A 15,920-nucleotide genomic window follows, 5' to 3' on the forward strand; every position below is an offset into this window, starting at 1 on the left:
CGTAAGTATTCCCATTGTACCTAATACAGCTCCATCTCTCTAAAAAAAAATTTAAAAAGTCAAAAAGTTAGCTAATGCTTTGGTATCAAAGCATGTCAGGATATATATTCGTTTTTCAGGCTGCCAGGTTCAGGGACTGAAGAAGAATGGTAAGGTGTTGGGTGGGGGTTGCAGGAAGGGTTGGACCTACAGATACAGGCATCCAACAGGGACATTAAGTGTATATTTAGAAAAGAAAAAAGTGGAGGCAGGTTCAGAGAGGAGACTGCCTATAAAGAAAGTGAGATGGTTTTGAAAAATATATTCCTGGGACACCTGGCTGGCTCAGTTGGTAGAGCATGTGACTCTTGATATCGAGGTCATGAGTTCAAGCTCCATGATGGGCCTAGAGCTTACTTAAAAAAATATATTCCTAAACCTTGGTTCTCACATTAACAAAACATACCTACCAAGCCTGGGATAAGAGAGAACCTAAGCAAGGTCTACATTTATTAACAATTTTGTGAGAACATGGACCAATGAAAATAGTTTGTAATTGTGAACACATTTCTTTAGAGTTTTATTTTATAATAATATGTCATTTTTAACCAGAAAAATTATGTATATGCTAACAGTATTCATTGGGAAGCCAAGCAGTTGAACTGATAATGAACCTCTACCATTAAAAAAAAATTGCCATGCTCATTTGCCCTCAACCCTTACACTTTCAAAGGACCATGTATGTTTTCACTGCACAGTATGGTTCTACATTTATATGTTTATTTGATCAATCTATTCCTCTCCACACAACTAGATCATAAACTCTCCAAAGCAGGAAGGCTGTCTTTGCTTATGGTTTTTTATCATTGTATCCCCAGCGCACAGATGCCAGACACGCATAATTTGCTCAATAAAAATTTGTTAAAAGAATCAACGTGGTAATAGTAGCTTTTTTTTTTTTTAACTGATTGTGGATACTCAACGATTTATAAGTGAGTAAAAGCTACAAATTGCTGACCGTATTTGTTGGGTACTTAGCACTCCAGAAACCAACTATCCCTGCTTATGTCCTGGATCTTTGTATACAAAGCACTGTCTATGGCAATGAATGCATACCGAGGCTGCCAGTAACCTCTTCAGTTCAACAGCATTCTGGAATAATAGTGTCAGGCCAGGAAGGGGACACATTGCCCCTGAAGCTCCTGAAAGAAAAACAGGTTGGGAATGGGGATAAACTGACCTTAGAGTTAGCAATCAAAAGCTTTGGGAACTTTGATATTCAGATGGTTACCTTTTCCCTTCGAGCCAGATTTCATAGGCATGTTGAAATCAGTCAAACCCCAAATCTCTGATCTGGCCCAACATCCTCTTGTCACCTCATCAGAAACCTAAGTCAAGTTGCCAGTTTGATTTCTGAAAGGAAACAAAAAGCAAAACAGTTTCTGTTGATGGAAGGAAGAGGAATGCTTTCACTTTTTATTCTGTATTTTTTGTTTCAACATCCTGACAATAAAATGTATTTTATATAAAATATAAATATTTCATGCACATATAAAATATGTACACACTGGTAAAATATGTAATTTTATGTCAGTAACGATTATCATGTTGTGGAATTATAGACCAGGGTTTTTTTTTCCTTTTGCATACTTTTACATATTAAAAAATAGTGGTTTTTTTTTTTAAGTGTGTCTCCCACTCAGTGCATCCCTGTCTTCATTCCTCTCATCAATTTTCTGTCATTACAAATAGATCCTCCTTCTATTTCCTCAAGACTAAATTTCTCTACTCCCATCAATGCTGGGCAATATTCATTCTTAAATCTCCATTCTTGAAGAATTTTATTCTTTTGGGTTTTTTTTCTCTCTTCCTCTTCCCTTTCTCTTGCCGCTATCTCTTTAGCTGGTTATGCACTTCCACGTGTACAAGCATTTGGACATGAAATTCTATAAATCAAGCTGCCTATCTTCACAGAGCTTACTTTAATGCAGGTACACAAAAGATATCACAAAGTCTTTGTTGCATGCAAGAGAATAGAAGGTAATTTGTATCTAGATGTATAGAATAAAGGCTTTACAGGCTTTTGTTATTTCCACTTGTGGAGGATCAGGAGAGAAAGGTATTTTGTAGAAAGCAATGGAAATGAGCATGTTTAAGGGAAGTAAATAAGTAGGGTGAAAACAGAGGCAGAGTTACATGATACGAGGGTACAGAGAAAGATTGCAAAGAGGTAAAATCAACCATTTGGAGGTATCCTTTTCTTTCATTTCTCTGATGCTCCATCCCTGATAACTCCCCAGCTCTCCTATAGCCTACCTACACAAGGATGCCTATGAAGACATTTACTGATTCTTGCCTACCTCTCTTCCTTTCTTTTCAGGAGCAGTTGCCAAAGTCCGAAATTCCAGAAGGAAGGACTACAAAAGACATCTCTGCCTCAGGGAGGCAGGGATAGAAGCCACAGAGACCAAAGAAATGATGAGCACCTTGGAGGTCAGTAGGCAGTCACTTCTAGCGTCTGATTTCCCGAAGGTAGGTATGGCTGCTGGATCAGGGATGGGTTGTGGAAAAGTCCCTGTGTTTTTAACCACCAGGAAATGGCAAGTTGGGTGAGCAAATATGTTGTGTATTTATGTCTGTATCTTTGTAGCAGTAGAAGAGGAACAAAATTAAGATAGGCATAGAGATGTATATTTTAAACTTGTCTCTCCTCATCTCAATTTATCTCCTAACATCCATCTCTCATTTTGTGCCATTATATTTATGTTAAAGCTGTGCCTTTCAGGTATTCTCATCTTTGACCCTGGGCCCCCATGTTCCCAGCAAGTAGAACATCTTCTATCTCAGTTTCATTATTGGTCCATTTAAGAATGAAGGTAAAAATTGGATATGTCCTTAGAGGAGCAGAGTGAGTAGGCAAAAGAGGTGAAGGGAAGGGAAGACAATCACAAATGTGGTTGAAAAATCCTGGGATTTCAGACTTCAGGACTGCTGTCTATCAGTTTCCACTAAGTCTTACTATCTCTCCTGTACACACATTGAAACATCTGGCACACAGAATTAGGCAGGAACCATTTCTGACTACCAAGGAAACCCTTTACTGTCTATCTAAAATGCTAGTAGGTGCTTCATTTACTCCTTTTTGCACTTGGGACTGTGGAGGATGAGAACCAAAATAAAATTTAGCTGACCTTTAAGTCCTTGAAACTCTGAGATCCATTTAAATCTGAGCTGCTCTTGATCCAGATTTACCCTTAAAACTGTTAGCCTACTTTTGTTCCTGATTTGTAAATCCAGGCATTTTTAGAGTCCCAGAGGTCTACCCAAATAAATATATGGTTTGGGTAGGCTTTGGGAATACTCCTAACATTACAAGTACCAAGAACTGCATAATATCCAACCAAAGCCATCAAAAGAGTAAAGAGTAAGGGGTAAGAAGTATCTCAGGACCTTTGGCTATTGAGCTTAAATCAGTTAGAGACTACTCATTCCTAAGGCATGACCCTGTAGATGAAGCAATGGAAAGCATTCTGGTGCCAGAGCTGCCAACACTTTGTCTCTACCACTTTTAACTTTCTCTCCCTTGCTCCAGCCCAAGATCTGTTTCTCATCAGCTGCCACATTCCTCTGCTCAGGCAGGGCTATTGGTCACAGTTTCATTCCTAACTATGACTCACCTACCTCCATTCTCCAGTGGTATCTGAGGTACATCTCCAAAATGTGCTCATCTGGGGGATCCCTGGGTGGCTCAGCGGGTTAGTGCCTGATTTCGGCCCAGGGCGCAATCCTGGAGTCCCTGGATTGAGTCCCACGTCAGGCTACCTGGACGGAGCCTGCTTCTCCCTCTGCCTGTGTCTCTGCCTCTGTCTCTCATGAATAAATAAATATTTTTTTAAAATCTCATCAACTAGTAGATACACAAAATGTAGTATATTCATGCAGTAGATTATTCAACCACAAAATACAGTGAAGTATTGACACACAGTGCAACATGATGAATGAACCTTGAAAATATGTTAAACAAATCCCATTGATGGGATTTTGAGTTATTTCCAGTTTTCGGCTATTATGAATAGCGCTGCCGTGAACATTTGTATACAAGTGTTTATGTGAACGTAAGTTTTTCAGTTCTTTTTGGTATATCTTGAGTCACAAGGTAACTCTTTAAAAATAAAGTTTTATGTTAAAGTATAAGGTGCATATAAAAAACTAAAGTACACACATCACAAGTGTTAAGCCCCCAAATTTTAATGGAGTGACCACAGCTAGGTAACCAATACCCAAATAAAAAATATTAAATATGACCAACACCCCTGAAGCTCCTCTCAGGTCCTCTTCCAGTCACTACTTTCCCAAAATATAACCATTTTTCTGACTGTATCTCAGGTATTGTGTTTTTATTTTTTATTTTTTAATGGAAATAAAATTCACATAACAACCACTTTAAAATGAACAAGCGAGGGACGCCTGGGTGGCTCAGCAGTTGGGCGTCTGCCTTTGGCGCAGGGCGTGATCCCAGTTCAGGGATCAAGTCCTGCATTGGGATCCCTATGGGGAGTCTGCTTCTCCCTCTGCCTGTGTCTCTGCCTCTCCCTGTGTCTCTCATAAATAGGTAAATAAAATCTTAAAAAAAAAAAATGAACAAGTGACATTTAGTACATTTGCAATGTTGTGTAACCATCATCTCTGTCTGGTTCCAAAATCTTTTCATTACCCCAAAATAAAACCTTGTGTCTATTAAGCAGTTAGTTCTCATTCCTATCTCTCTGTACCCCTGGCAGTTACCAATTTGCTTTCTGTTTCTGTGGATTTACATATTCTGGTTAATTTCACATAAATGGAGTCATAGGATATGTGACCTTTTCTGTCTGGCTTGTTTCACTTAGCATAATGTTTTTGAGGCTAATCCATGTTATAGCATGCATCAGTAGTTCATTACTTTTTATGGCTGAATAATATTCCATTGTATATGTATAACACAATTTGTTTATCCATTCATTTGTTGATAGACATTTGGGTTATTTCCACCTTTTAGCTACTGTGAATAGTACTGCTGTGAACATTCATGAATAAGTATGTGTTCAAATACCTGTTTTCACTTCTTTAAAATATATGACTAAAAATGGAATTGCTGAGTCATATGATTATTTTGTTTAACTTTTTGAGGAACTGCCATACTTTTCCACAGCACCTGAATCATTTTACATCCCTTTCAGCGATGTATAATGGTTCCAATTTCTCCATATTCATAACACTTGTTAATTTATTTTTTTAATATAGCCATCCTAGTGTTTCATTGTGCTTTTGATTTACCTTTCCTTGATAACTAATGATATTGAGCATCTTTTCTTTTTTTTTTTATTTTTTATTTTTTATTTTTTTATTTATTTATGATAGTCACAGAGAGAGAGAGAGGGAGGCAGAGACACAGGCAGAGGGAGAAGCAGGCTCCATGCACCGGGAGCCCGATGTGGGACTCGATCCCGGGTCTCCAGGATCGCGCCCTGGGCCAAAGGCAAGCGCCAAACCACTGCGCCACCCAGGGATCCCTTGAGCATCTTTTCATGTGCTTTTTGGTCATTTATGTATCTTCTTTACAGAAATCTCTATTCAAGTCATTTGCCCATTTTTTAACTGGATTGTCTCTTCTAAAATTGTAAGGATTCTTTTTTTTTTTTTTTTTTTTTTTTTTTTAAATATTTTTATTTATTTATGATAGTCACACACACAGAGAGAGAGAGAGAGGCAGAGACATAGGCAGAGGGAGAAGCAGGCCCCATGCACCGGGAGCCCGACGTGGGATTCGATCCCGGGTCTCCAGGATCGCGCCCTGGGCCAAAGGCAGGCGCTAAACCGCTGCGCCACCCAGGGTTCCCTGTAAGGATTCTTATATATTCTGGATACTAGACCTTTATCAGATTTATGATTTGCAGGTATTTTCTCTCATGCCTCATGTTGTCCTTTCACTTTCTTCATAATATCTCTTGATGTATAAAATTTTTTGATTGAATGCAATGTATCCATTTTTTCTTTTACTACTTGTGGTTTTGGCATAATATTTAAGAATCCACTGCCAAATACAAGACTATGAAGACTTAGCCCTGTGTTTTCTTCTAATAATTTTTTAGTTTTAGCTCTGATGTTTAGGTTGTTGATCTATTTTGAGTTAATTTTTGTATATAGTGTGAGGTAGGGGTCCAACTGCATCTTTTGTATGTGGATATACAGTTGTGTCAGCACCATTTGTTAAAAAGAGACTGTTTTTTCAACATTGAATAGTCTTGGCATCTTAGTTAGAAATTGATTGGCTGTATATGTATAGATTTATTTGTGGACTCTCAATTCTATTCCATTGGTTTATAACCCATCCTATTGCCAGTACTACTCTATTTTGAACACTGTAGTTTTTTTTTTTTAAGATTTTATTTATTTATTAAAAAAAAAAAGATTTTATTTATTTATTCATGAGAGACACAGAGAGAGAGAGAGGCAGAGACACAGGCAGAGAGAGAAGCAGGCTCCATGCAGGGAGCCTGACGTGGGACTGGATCCCGAGTCTCCAGGATCACACCCCGGGCTGCAGGCGGCGCCAAACCGCTGCGCCACCGGGGCTGCCCCGAACACTGTAGTTTTTTGTAGTAAGTTTTGAAATTAAGAAGTATGAGATATTCAACTTTGTTCTCTCAAAATCATTTTGCTGTTTGGTCCCCCTTGTAGTTTCATATGAATTTGAAGAATGGCTTTTCATTTTTGCAAAAAGGGTCATTGGAATTTTGATAGGGATTGTTTAATATCTGTAGATCACTTTGGATAGCATTACCATTTAAAAATATATTTTTTATTTATTTGAGGAAGAGAGAGAGCATGAATAGGGAGAGAGGAAGAGGAAGAAGCAGACTACCTGCTAAGCAGGGAGCCCAATGTAGGGTTCTATCCCAGGACTCTGGGATCATGAGCTGAGTCAAAGACATATGCTTAACTGATTGAGCTACTCAGGCGCCCCTAGCATTACCATTTTGACAGTATTAGATCTTCCAATCCCTGAACATAGATGGGATGCCTTTTTGTTTGTTAAGTCTTCTTTAATATCTTTCAGCAGTATTTTGTACTTCTTATGTATGTCTTTTACATCCTTGGCTAAATTTGTTCCTATATATTTTACTCTTTTGTATGCTATACTGAATGGAATTGTCTCATAATTTCCTTTTGGATTATTTATTCAGATGTATAGAAACACAGTTTACCTTAATGTGTTGATCTTATCCCCTGAAACTTTGCTGAACTTAATTTCTTCTAGTTTTGTAGTTGTGGATTCATAATATATAATATAATATAATATAATATAATATAATATAATATAATATAATATAATATAACATAACATAATATAATATAATATATAATATAATATAAATAATATACATGTGTATAGGATCATGTCATTTGAGAATATATTTTTATTTCTTCCTTTCCAATTTGGTTACCTTTTATTTATTTTTCTTGCCTTATTGCTCTAGATAGAACTTCCAGTACAATGTTTAAAAAGCAGTGATAAAAGTGACGTCCTTGTCTGGTTCCTACTTAATTATACAGTTGTTCGCAGTATTATCTTATTATAATGCTTTCTTATTTCTGGAAAGCCCCACTTTCATTTCTGATTTTAGTTATTTGCATCTTTTTTTTTTCCTAAGTAAATTTAGCTAAAGTTTTGCCAGTTTCGTCAGTGTTTTCAAAGTACCAACTCTTGGTTGCATTGATTCTCTCTGTTGTTCTTCTGTTCCCTGTTTCATTTATCTCTGCTGTAACCTTTATTTCTTTCTTCCTACTGTCTTTTAGTTTGGTTGGCTCTTTTTTTTTTTTTTCTAGTTCCTTAGGGTATAAAGTTAAGTTACTGATTTGAGATCTTCTTTTTTAAAATGTTCATAGTTAAATTTCCCTCTTGGCACTGTTTTCACTGCATCCCATGTGTTTTGATATTTTTTTAATTTTCATTCATCTCAAAGTGTTTTATCATTTTCTTGTGAGTTCTTCTTTGACCCATTAGTTACTTAAGAGTATGTTTTGTGAATCTTCCAGTTTTCTGTTACTAATTTTTAGCTTTTTATATTGGAGAAGATATTTTGTATGATTTCAGTCTTTTAAAATATATTGTTTTGTGGACTAACATATGATCTATTCTGGAGACTGTTTTATGTGCACCTGAGAAGAATGTGTATTCTGTTTTTGTTTTTGAGATTTTATGTATTTATTCATGAGAGACACAGAGAGAGGCAAAGACATAGGCAGAGAGAGAAGCAGGCTCCATGTGAGGAGCCTGATGCAGGACTCGATCCCAGGACCCCGGGATCATGACCTGAGCCAAAGGCAGGTACCCAACCACTGAGCCATCCAGGTGCCCCTGTATTCTGTTTTTGGTTGAAGTATTTTATATATGTCTGTTAGGTCTACTTAGTTCAATGTTGTTCAAATCCTCTATTTCCTTATTGAACTTCTGTCTAGATGTTCTATTCTTTTTTTTTTTAATTTATTTTATTTTTTATTTTTTATTTTTATTTATTTACGAGAGTCACAGAGAGAGAGAGGCAGAGACACAGGCAGAGGGAGAAGCAGGCTCCATGCACCGGGAGCCTGACGTGGGATTCGATCCCGGGTCCCCAGGATCGCGCCCTGAGCCAAAGGCAAGCGCTAAACCGCTGCGCCACCCAGGGATCCCCTAGATGTTCTATTCTTTATTGAAGTGAAGTATTGGAATCTCCAACATTATTGTAGAACTATCTCTCCTTTCAGTTCAGTTCATCTCCATCCTTATGTTGTTTTATCACAAATTCCTTTTTTTACGTTGTGTGCTGATTTATAATTATTTTGTGCATTTGCCCTTTAAATCATATGGGAAACTAATGGAGAGTTACAAATCAAATATACAAGAATACTGGCTTTATATTTACGAACATGGTTACTTTTACTGGATTTCTTTCTTTATATGGTTTTGAGTTATTGTCGAGTGTCTTTTCATTTCAGCCTAAAGGACTCCCTTTAGCATTTCATGTAGGACAGGTCTACTAGTGATGAACTCCCTCAGCTTTTGTTTCTCTAGAACTAAGGTCTTAATTTCCACTTTTTTTTTTAAGATTTTATTTATTTATTCATGAGCCAAATATTTGCCTATTAAGTCCAATGTTTGGGCTTCCTTGGTGATGGTTTCTGTAGGCTTCTCTTTCTTTTCTGTGAATGAACCATACTTTATTCTTTTAATCCCTTGTGATTGGGATCCCTGGGTGGCGCAGTGGTTTGGCGCCTGCCTTTGGCCTAGGACACGATCCTGGAGACCCAGGATCGAATCCCACATCGGGCTCATGGTGCGTGGAGCCTGCTTCTCCCTCTGCCTGTGTCTCTGCCTCTCTCTCTCTCTCTTTCTCTCTGTGGCTATCATAAATAAATAAAAATTTTAAAAAAATAATCCCTTGTGATTTTTTTTTGTTTAAAACTGAACATTAAAAAAAAAACTGAACATTTTTGGGGGTTTCCTGGGTGGCTCAGTGGTTTAGTGCCTGCCTTCCACCCGGGGCATGATCCTGGAGTACCAGGATCAAGGTCCCACATCGGGCTCCCTGCATGGAGTCTGCTTCTCCCTCTGCCTGTGTCTCTGCTTCTCTCTTTCTTCATGTCTCTCAGGAATAAATAAATAAAATCTTTAAAAAATAAAAAATTCAAAAAATAAAACAACATTTTGAATATTACAGTGTGTCAATCTGGGAATCAGATCCCCCTCCCAGGGTTTGCTGTTCTTGATTATTGAAGGCTGTTGTCATCCATTTGTTTATTGACTTTTCCAAACTGTTTTTGCTAAGACTGCATTTCTTGTTCTGTGTAATTACCGAAACTCTGTTCCATTATCTCAGCAATCAGTCAGTGACCTGACAGAGATTTCCTTAAATGACTAGAGTAAAAACACCACCACCACCTCTCCACATTTTTGTAGCTTGGCTCTGAGCTGGTGTACTACTTCAGTGCTAAACCAATTTGCCTGAAACTCTGCCTTAGTCTTCACCTCTGGATTGCATGGAGTCTGAAAATCAGCCAAAGCTGCAAGCCTAGGGTCCTCTCAGGTCTTCTCTGAACATACATCTATCCCTGGGCATGTACTCTATATGCTGTATTTCCCCAATCACTCAGTAACTCTTCAGAGTCCTTATTTCCCCATGTAAGCTTCCTTCTCAGTCTCCTACTTGTCAGGCTTTTAGATCCATCTGCTGCTTGTTCCATTCTCTGTCTCTTGCCCTAGGCAGCCACCAGTAGTCTAAGTTTTTAAATACTTTGAACAGATGCTGCTTGGAAAGTTGCTCTAAGCTGAGGGGGCAAAACAAAGGTCAGATTCAGCATGGGTCCCTCAGGGAACCACCAGACAGGGCAGAGTGACAGCCAGTCTTTTGATAATAAGGGTGCATCTATCCTCCCCTGGTACTAGCAAGCCACACCAGGAATGTGGACTGATGTCCCACAGCCACCACCGAACCGAGGAATGGGGGATGGTAGACAGGTAAACAAAAATGCTACAACGTTTTGTTACTGAAATTTAACAGCTGCTTTTTTTCATTAAGCACAGCACTGGTTGGACTCCACTCTAAATTTTTTTAGATTCCAGAATTCTAAAAAAGTTGCTTCTGTCAGTTTTTGCCAGCATAATGCTAGCTTCAGTGGAGGACTGGTTCTTGTAACTCTCTACTCTGCCATTTCTATGATATCACAATATTATTTAACTTTTTGAGGAACCATCAAACTGTTTTCCTTTTTTTTTTTTCATCAAACTGTTTTCCTTTTTTTTTTTTTTTCATCAAACTGTTTTCCATAGCAACTGCACCATTTTACCCTCCCACCACAAATGTGAGTTTCATTTTCTCCACATCTTTTCCAACACTTGTTAGTTTTGGTTTTTCTTTTTTGATGATCACCATCCTAGTGGATGTAAAATGGTATGTCCTTACGGTTTTGTTCTTTTTAATTTTTTTATTATTATTTATTTATGATAGTCATACAGAGAGAGAGAGAGGCAGAGACAAGGCAGAGATACAGGCAGAGGGAGAAGCAGACTCCATGCACTGGGAGCCCGACGTGGGATTCGATCCCGGGTCTCCAGGATCGCGCCCTGGGCCAAAGGCAGGCGCCAAACCGCTGCACCACCCAGGGATCCCCGTCCTTACAGTTTTGATTTACACTTCCTTAATAACTAATGATGTCAAGCATTTTTTTTTATGTGATTATTGCCCATTTGTATATCTTCTTTGGAAAAGCATCCAAAATTTATGCCCACTATTTTTTATGTCCACTATTTAATTGGATAACTTATCTAAGATCCATTTTTTTATACGTGTCATTTTCTACTTTTTTTTTCTTACACGGTTATCCTAAAAGTCATGCATTAAGAAAATAAATACAGGGCAGCCCCGTGGCTCAGCGGTTTAGCGCCCCCTGCAGCCCAGGGCATGATCCTGGAGACCCGGGATTGAGTCCTCCATCCAGCTCCCTGCATGGAGCCTGCTTCTCCCTCTGCCTGTGTCTCTGCCTGTCTCTCTGTGTCTCTCATGAATAAATTAATTAATTAATTAAAAAAAAAGAAACTAAATATATAGCTATTTAAGCTATTTACAGTGTCAGAACTTTACACAACATGATGTGATTCTTACATACAAGAAGCAGCACAAGAACTGTATAAAAAGATGCATGTTGTATTAATTAGGACTCTTGGTTGTAACAGAAACCTAACTCAATCAAACTTAATAAAAAATGGATAGGGGATAATTTATTACTTGACAGTGGGAAACTGGGGCAGAGTTGGATCCAGGAGGTCAGAGATGTCATTAGGACCCTTCTTTTCCTTTTCTCTCAGTTTTAGTTGACCTGGTTTTCTCTTTACTAAGAGGCAAGATAACCTCTGCAGTCTCAAGCTGCTGTGGTCCTTACAAGGTTTCTGTCTAGAAAATGAAAGTATATTTTTCCTAATAATACCAAGAAGTCTCATGGAAAAGCCTCAGGGAAGATGAATAATGTGACTTGGGCCACACTCCTTCCCCTGTACAATTACTATGGCCAGCTGGATGAAGTACTCAGACCAGGCACTGGTCAGAAGCTCACCATGGAAGGCAGGGTCTACCCTTACTGAACAATCTAGACTAAGTTGAACTAATGTGGAATGGGGGAGATGAGGTTCTTCAGAGGAAATCCTTCTAAATAGAAAATAAAATTTCTCCTGTTGAGCTGCAAAGATTCAGTGCCACTTTGGTTTTTGTAGCCCTTCTCTTTGTCACTTTTTATCACAAGATGTATGCTCAAGTTCTTTACCCACAAGATGCTGCCCTGTTTTTGGTGGGGAGGGTGATAATAAGAGATTATGAATAAAAATGTTATAGCTCTGCCTGTTCCAAAGCCTCAGAGAAGAAGAGAAAAAGCCCAGTTATTTTGGAGTTGGGAAGAGCCTGGAACTATTGATTCTGTGACTTTGAGTTTCATAGAGGAACTGAGAAACTTCTCTATAAAAAGGTAAGCTTTCGCATTTTTCTGAATTCATAAGAAACTGTTTTCGTTTCCTTAACATAGTCTCATGACCTGGAAGAACTATTCTTATATATTGTAAAAAATGAGATGAGGAAGTTGCCAATAGTTCACATCACAGAGCATTGTCACCATCTGTCAGATCTATAAACAAGCTGACCACCATGTTTCACTCCTCTTATTTTTTCTTAGTTTCCAGCATGTGGATACATTTTTCATGCTGAAGATTATTTGGATATAGTTATTTTTATATATTTTTAGATGAAATACACATTTCCAAGTGATATTTGAGAAACCAAACCCATCTATCTTTGTATGGAAAACCACCACTTAAAGCTGTTGTTGATTTCTTCATGAGCATAAGTTGAGGGTAATCATGGTGAAGGATCAGAGGGTCATTTCTTACAGTTTTGATTGTGAATTTGCCCAGCTGATGCCACTGAATCATAAAATGTAGCCCAATCAATAACCTCAAGCAGGTAACCATAAGTAGCTATGTACAGAATGTTATATACAGAATGCTCTCAACAGGTGCATGTAATGGTAGCAAGTAGATGCTAGAAAACAAGGGAGAAGGTCAGACTTGCTAGTGTGTTTGAGAAAACATTTCAATCTGTTTTTATTTTGTGTGCATGTTTCTATTTTTATTTTTTTAAGTAACATAACTGGCAGAAAGTAGAGCTTTCTAGTTAGAGGAGGATATTCAGAAGATGGAATGAGAAAGCACACACGTTATGTGTAATAAAGGTTAAATAACACAGTGATCAAGAGGTAAGACTAATTTTTCATTAACATACCAAAACTGAGTGAAACTTCTCAAGAATCACCTTTAGAAACAAATTTTTTGATAATGGCTTAAAAGTCATAAGCATATGCCCATAGGCTTGAATAAGTCTACAAAGATATAAAGTAAGTGGACTTTATAGTTGTAATCAAAACTCACTGCAGTGCTAATTTGACACATTATAGCAGTCATATTTGTAAGGTGCTTTACAGTTTATATAACACTTTCCCACATTCTCTCATTTGCCATATATTTAATGATAGACATAATTGTGCTACAAGCTAATTAAGCTTAATTAGTAAGTTCTTGTGAATGACTGCAATTAGTGGGAATGGTTTGCTGCCAAAGCAGATTTTCAGTTCTTTTTATTTTATTAGTTATTTAGCATTTATAATCAGGATTGGTTTAAATCATATTCCAGTTTGCCTTATATACAGTGATCCTCATGGATATGAAGAAAAAACTCCCAAGTTCTTAGGCACCTAAGCTTCCCTTGCTCTAGGGCTTTTGTTGTAACAAAACTTTCAACTCCTACCCAGTCCCCTCCTAACTCCACATCTCCTGACTAGCCCTCATCTCCTCACATTTGAGGGAGACTTGTATATAACATTTAACATTCTTTCACCAATAAATATGTGTTGAGCACTGTATCAGAGATTAAGCAAGGCATTGGAAACATACACAGTGTTTGGCAAAGCATTCCTGGTCCCTGGCCTCATGGAGCTCACAGACTAATGGGATAGGCAAAGCCTAGATTCAGTGGGTGGTGGGGGGTAGTGGGGTGGGCAGGAAGTTGACCTATTTTACTCTCCCACTAAGCTACAGTGTAGCTTTTATCATGAGTCTCCATTTGCCTTTTTCCCCCCTCATTTTGAGCTCTCAAGTAGGGAAAACACAGTTGTCATTGATTATACCCCATTGGCCCTCCAGCACAGGATGCTATAGGAGAGAGTGACTGGGTCCAGTACCCTGGGACTGAGTAGGGAAGAGGGATGTGAAATTAGGCAGGAATTAGTGAGATGAAGATATTGAGGAAGTAAGTTCCCAGAAAGAGGATCGATAGCATTTGCAAAGGTCCTGAGGCAGGAAAGGATTTGGCAGGTTTAAGCAGCTCATTTAGTGTGGTTGGAGGGAGAAACAGGAGAAATGGCTAGAACTGGAAAGGTGGAGGGCCTTAAGGTCAAGTTAAAAACTTGACCCTGAGGGCACTAAGAAGCCATGGAAAAGTTTTAATGACATTCCCCTGTTTCTTGCCACCCATTATTTACCTGGAGAGGTCCTCTTACCTTTAGGTACAGAGGTGCTGTGCAGACAAGTATAGTATGGTTTCAGACTGAAACACATGGGCAGCTTAGCAGAAACTATACTTAGGAGCAGGGAGTGGAAAGAGTATGAGCTTGAGAGACTTGGATCTGTATGATTTGAACAAATCTCTTAACCTCTCCAAGCCACTTTCCTATTATGCACAATTGTTAATGTAGCATTTAAACACCTCCAGATTGTTGTAGGATCAGAAATAACAAGTTCTGTGCCTCTGACTGGTACTCCATAGGTGGTTGCTGTCACTATTTTAACAGTGTTCTCTTGCTAACACAAATTTGAAACTCTTCTTTGGGAATGGAATCGCAGAATCACATACTGCCAAACTGAGGAAACCTCAAAGATCTGTCTGTGTATGATGTTTGCATCCCTTCTGCAACACTGCTGATCAGTTGGTTTGTTGTCCAGTGTAATTTATCACATCCAGAGATAGGAATCTCACTACTATCTGAAGCAGCCCACGTTTGGGCTCTGTAAGAAGGTTCCTTTCTTGAACAATCCCAGTCTGCTTCTCTGTGACCTCTATTCAGGGGTCTCAGCAGTGCCTCCCAATGCCTCATCTATGTGAGAGCCCTCAAGTGTTTGCTGCCATTATCTTCACCACCACTCACCTCAAGTTGAAAAGCTTGTTTCTTTGGCTTCAACAATAAAAGGGTCAATTCATCAGAAACTACAACAGTCCAAAAACATAAATGTACCTAACAACAGAACTTAAAAACATGAAGTAAAAAGTGTTAGTGACAGATGTTAATAAAAATAGGGGCACCCGGCTGGCTCAGTCAGTGGAACATGTGACTCTTGATCTCACGGTTGTGAGTTTGAGCCCCACGTTGGGCATAGAGATTACCTAAAAATAAAAGTCTTTAAGAATAATAATAATAATAACTATCATTCACTGTGCACCCACACTAGGTGCTATTATACACGGATACATCTCAATCAGTCCTGTCAGTTGAAAAAAAGCCTACAAGTAAATAAGCATAACACAATTATACAGATACTGTGACAGGTCTGTGCAGGAAAAAGGGGGTATTGGTGGGGCACCAACGGAACAATCATCTTTTTATGAAAGAGGGACCTGCCTCTTAGATGACACAAACTCTACCCTGACAACTGGTCAGGTAATACCTGCACTCAACTGGACTTAGCCATTTGTGGTATTTGTTAAAATATCACTGTAGAGGCTTTAGTCACACAAAATATTCAAAACAGCCACTGTCAGTAACTACAAGTGCATTCCTACAAGAAGTGTTCATTTTCTCTGTTAGCATTCATTACAAAGCTTTTTTTT

General features: G+C 38.4%; 1 protein-coding gene across 3 annotated transcripts in view; it reads left to right on the forward strand.

Annotated features, from left to right (window-relative positions):
- ZNF318 (zinc finger protein 318) overlaps nucleotides 1-15,920 on the forward strand; it is a 51,214-nt gene that overhangs the window by 32,440 nt on the left and 2,854 nt on the right. For 2 of the 3 annotated variants that reach the window (XR_005987801.1, XR_005987800.1), the window contains exons 7-8: nucleotides 2,360-2,511; nucleotides 12,401-12,513. Coding sequence is in view for 1 of the 3 variants with exons in the window: in XM_041755115.1 (XP_041611049.1) it covers nucleotides 2,360-2,434 (75 nt within the window). In the remaining 2 variants the exon portion in view is untranslated. Of the gene's footprint in view, nucleotides 1-2,359; nucleotides 2,512-12,400; nucleotides 12,514-15,920 lie in introns of those variants that run through there. The other variant, XM_041755115.1, reaches the window with a different exon arrangement.

This window comes from Vulpes lagopus, chromosome 1, assembly GCF_018345385.1.
Source record: "Vulpes lagopus strain Blue_001 chromosome 1, ASM1834538v1, whole genome shotgun sequence".
NCBI classification, from domain to species: domain Eukaryota; kingdom Metazoa; phylum Chordata; class Mammalia; order Carnivora; family Canidae; genus Vulpes; species Vulpes lagopus.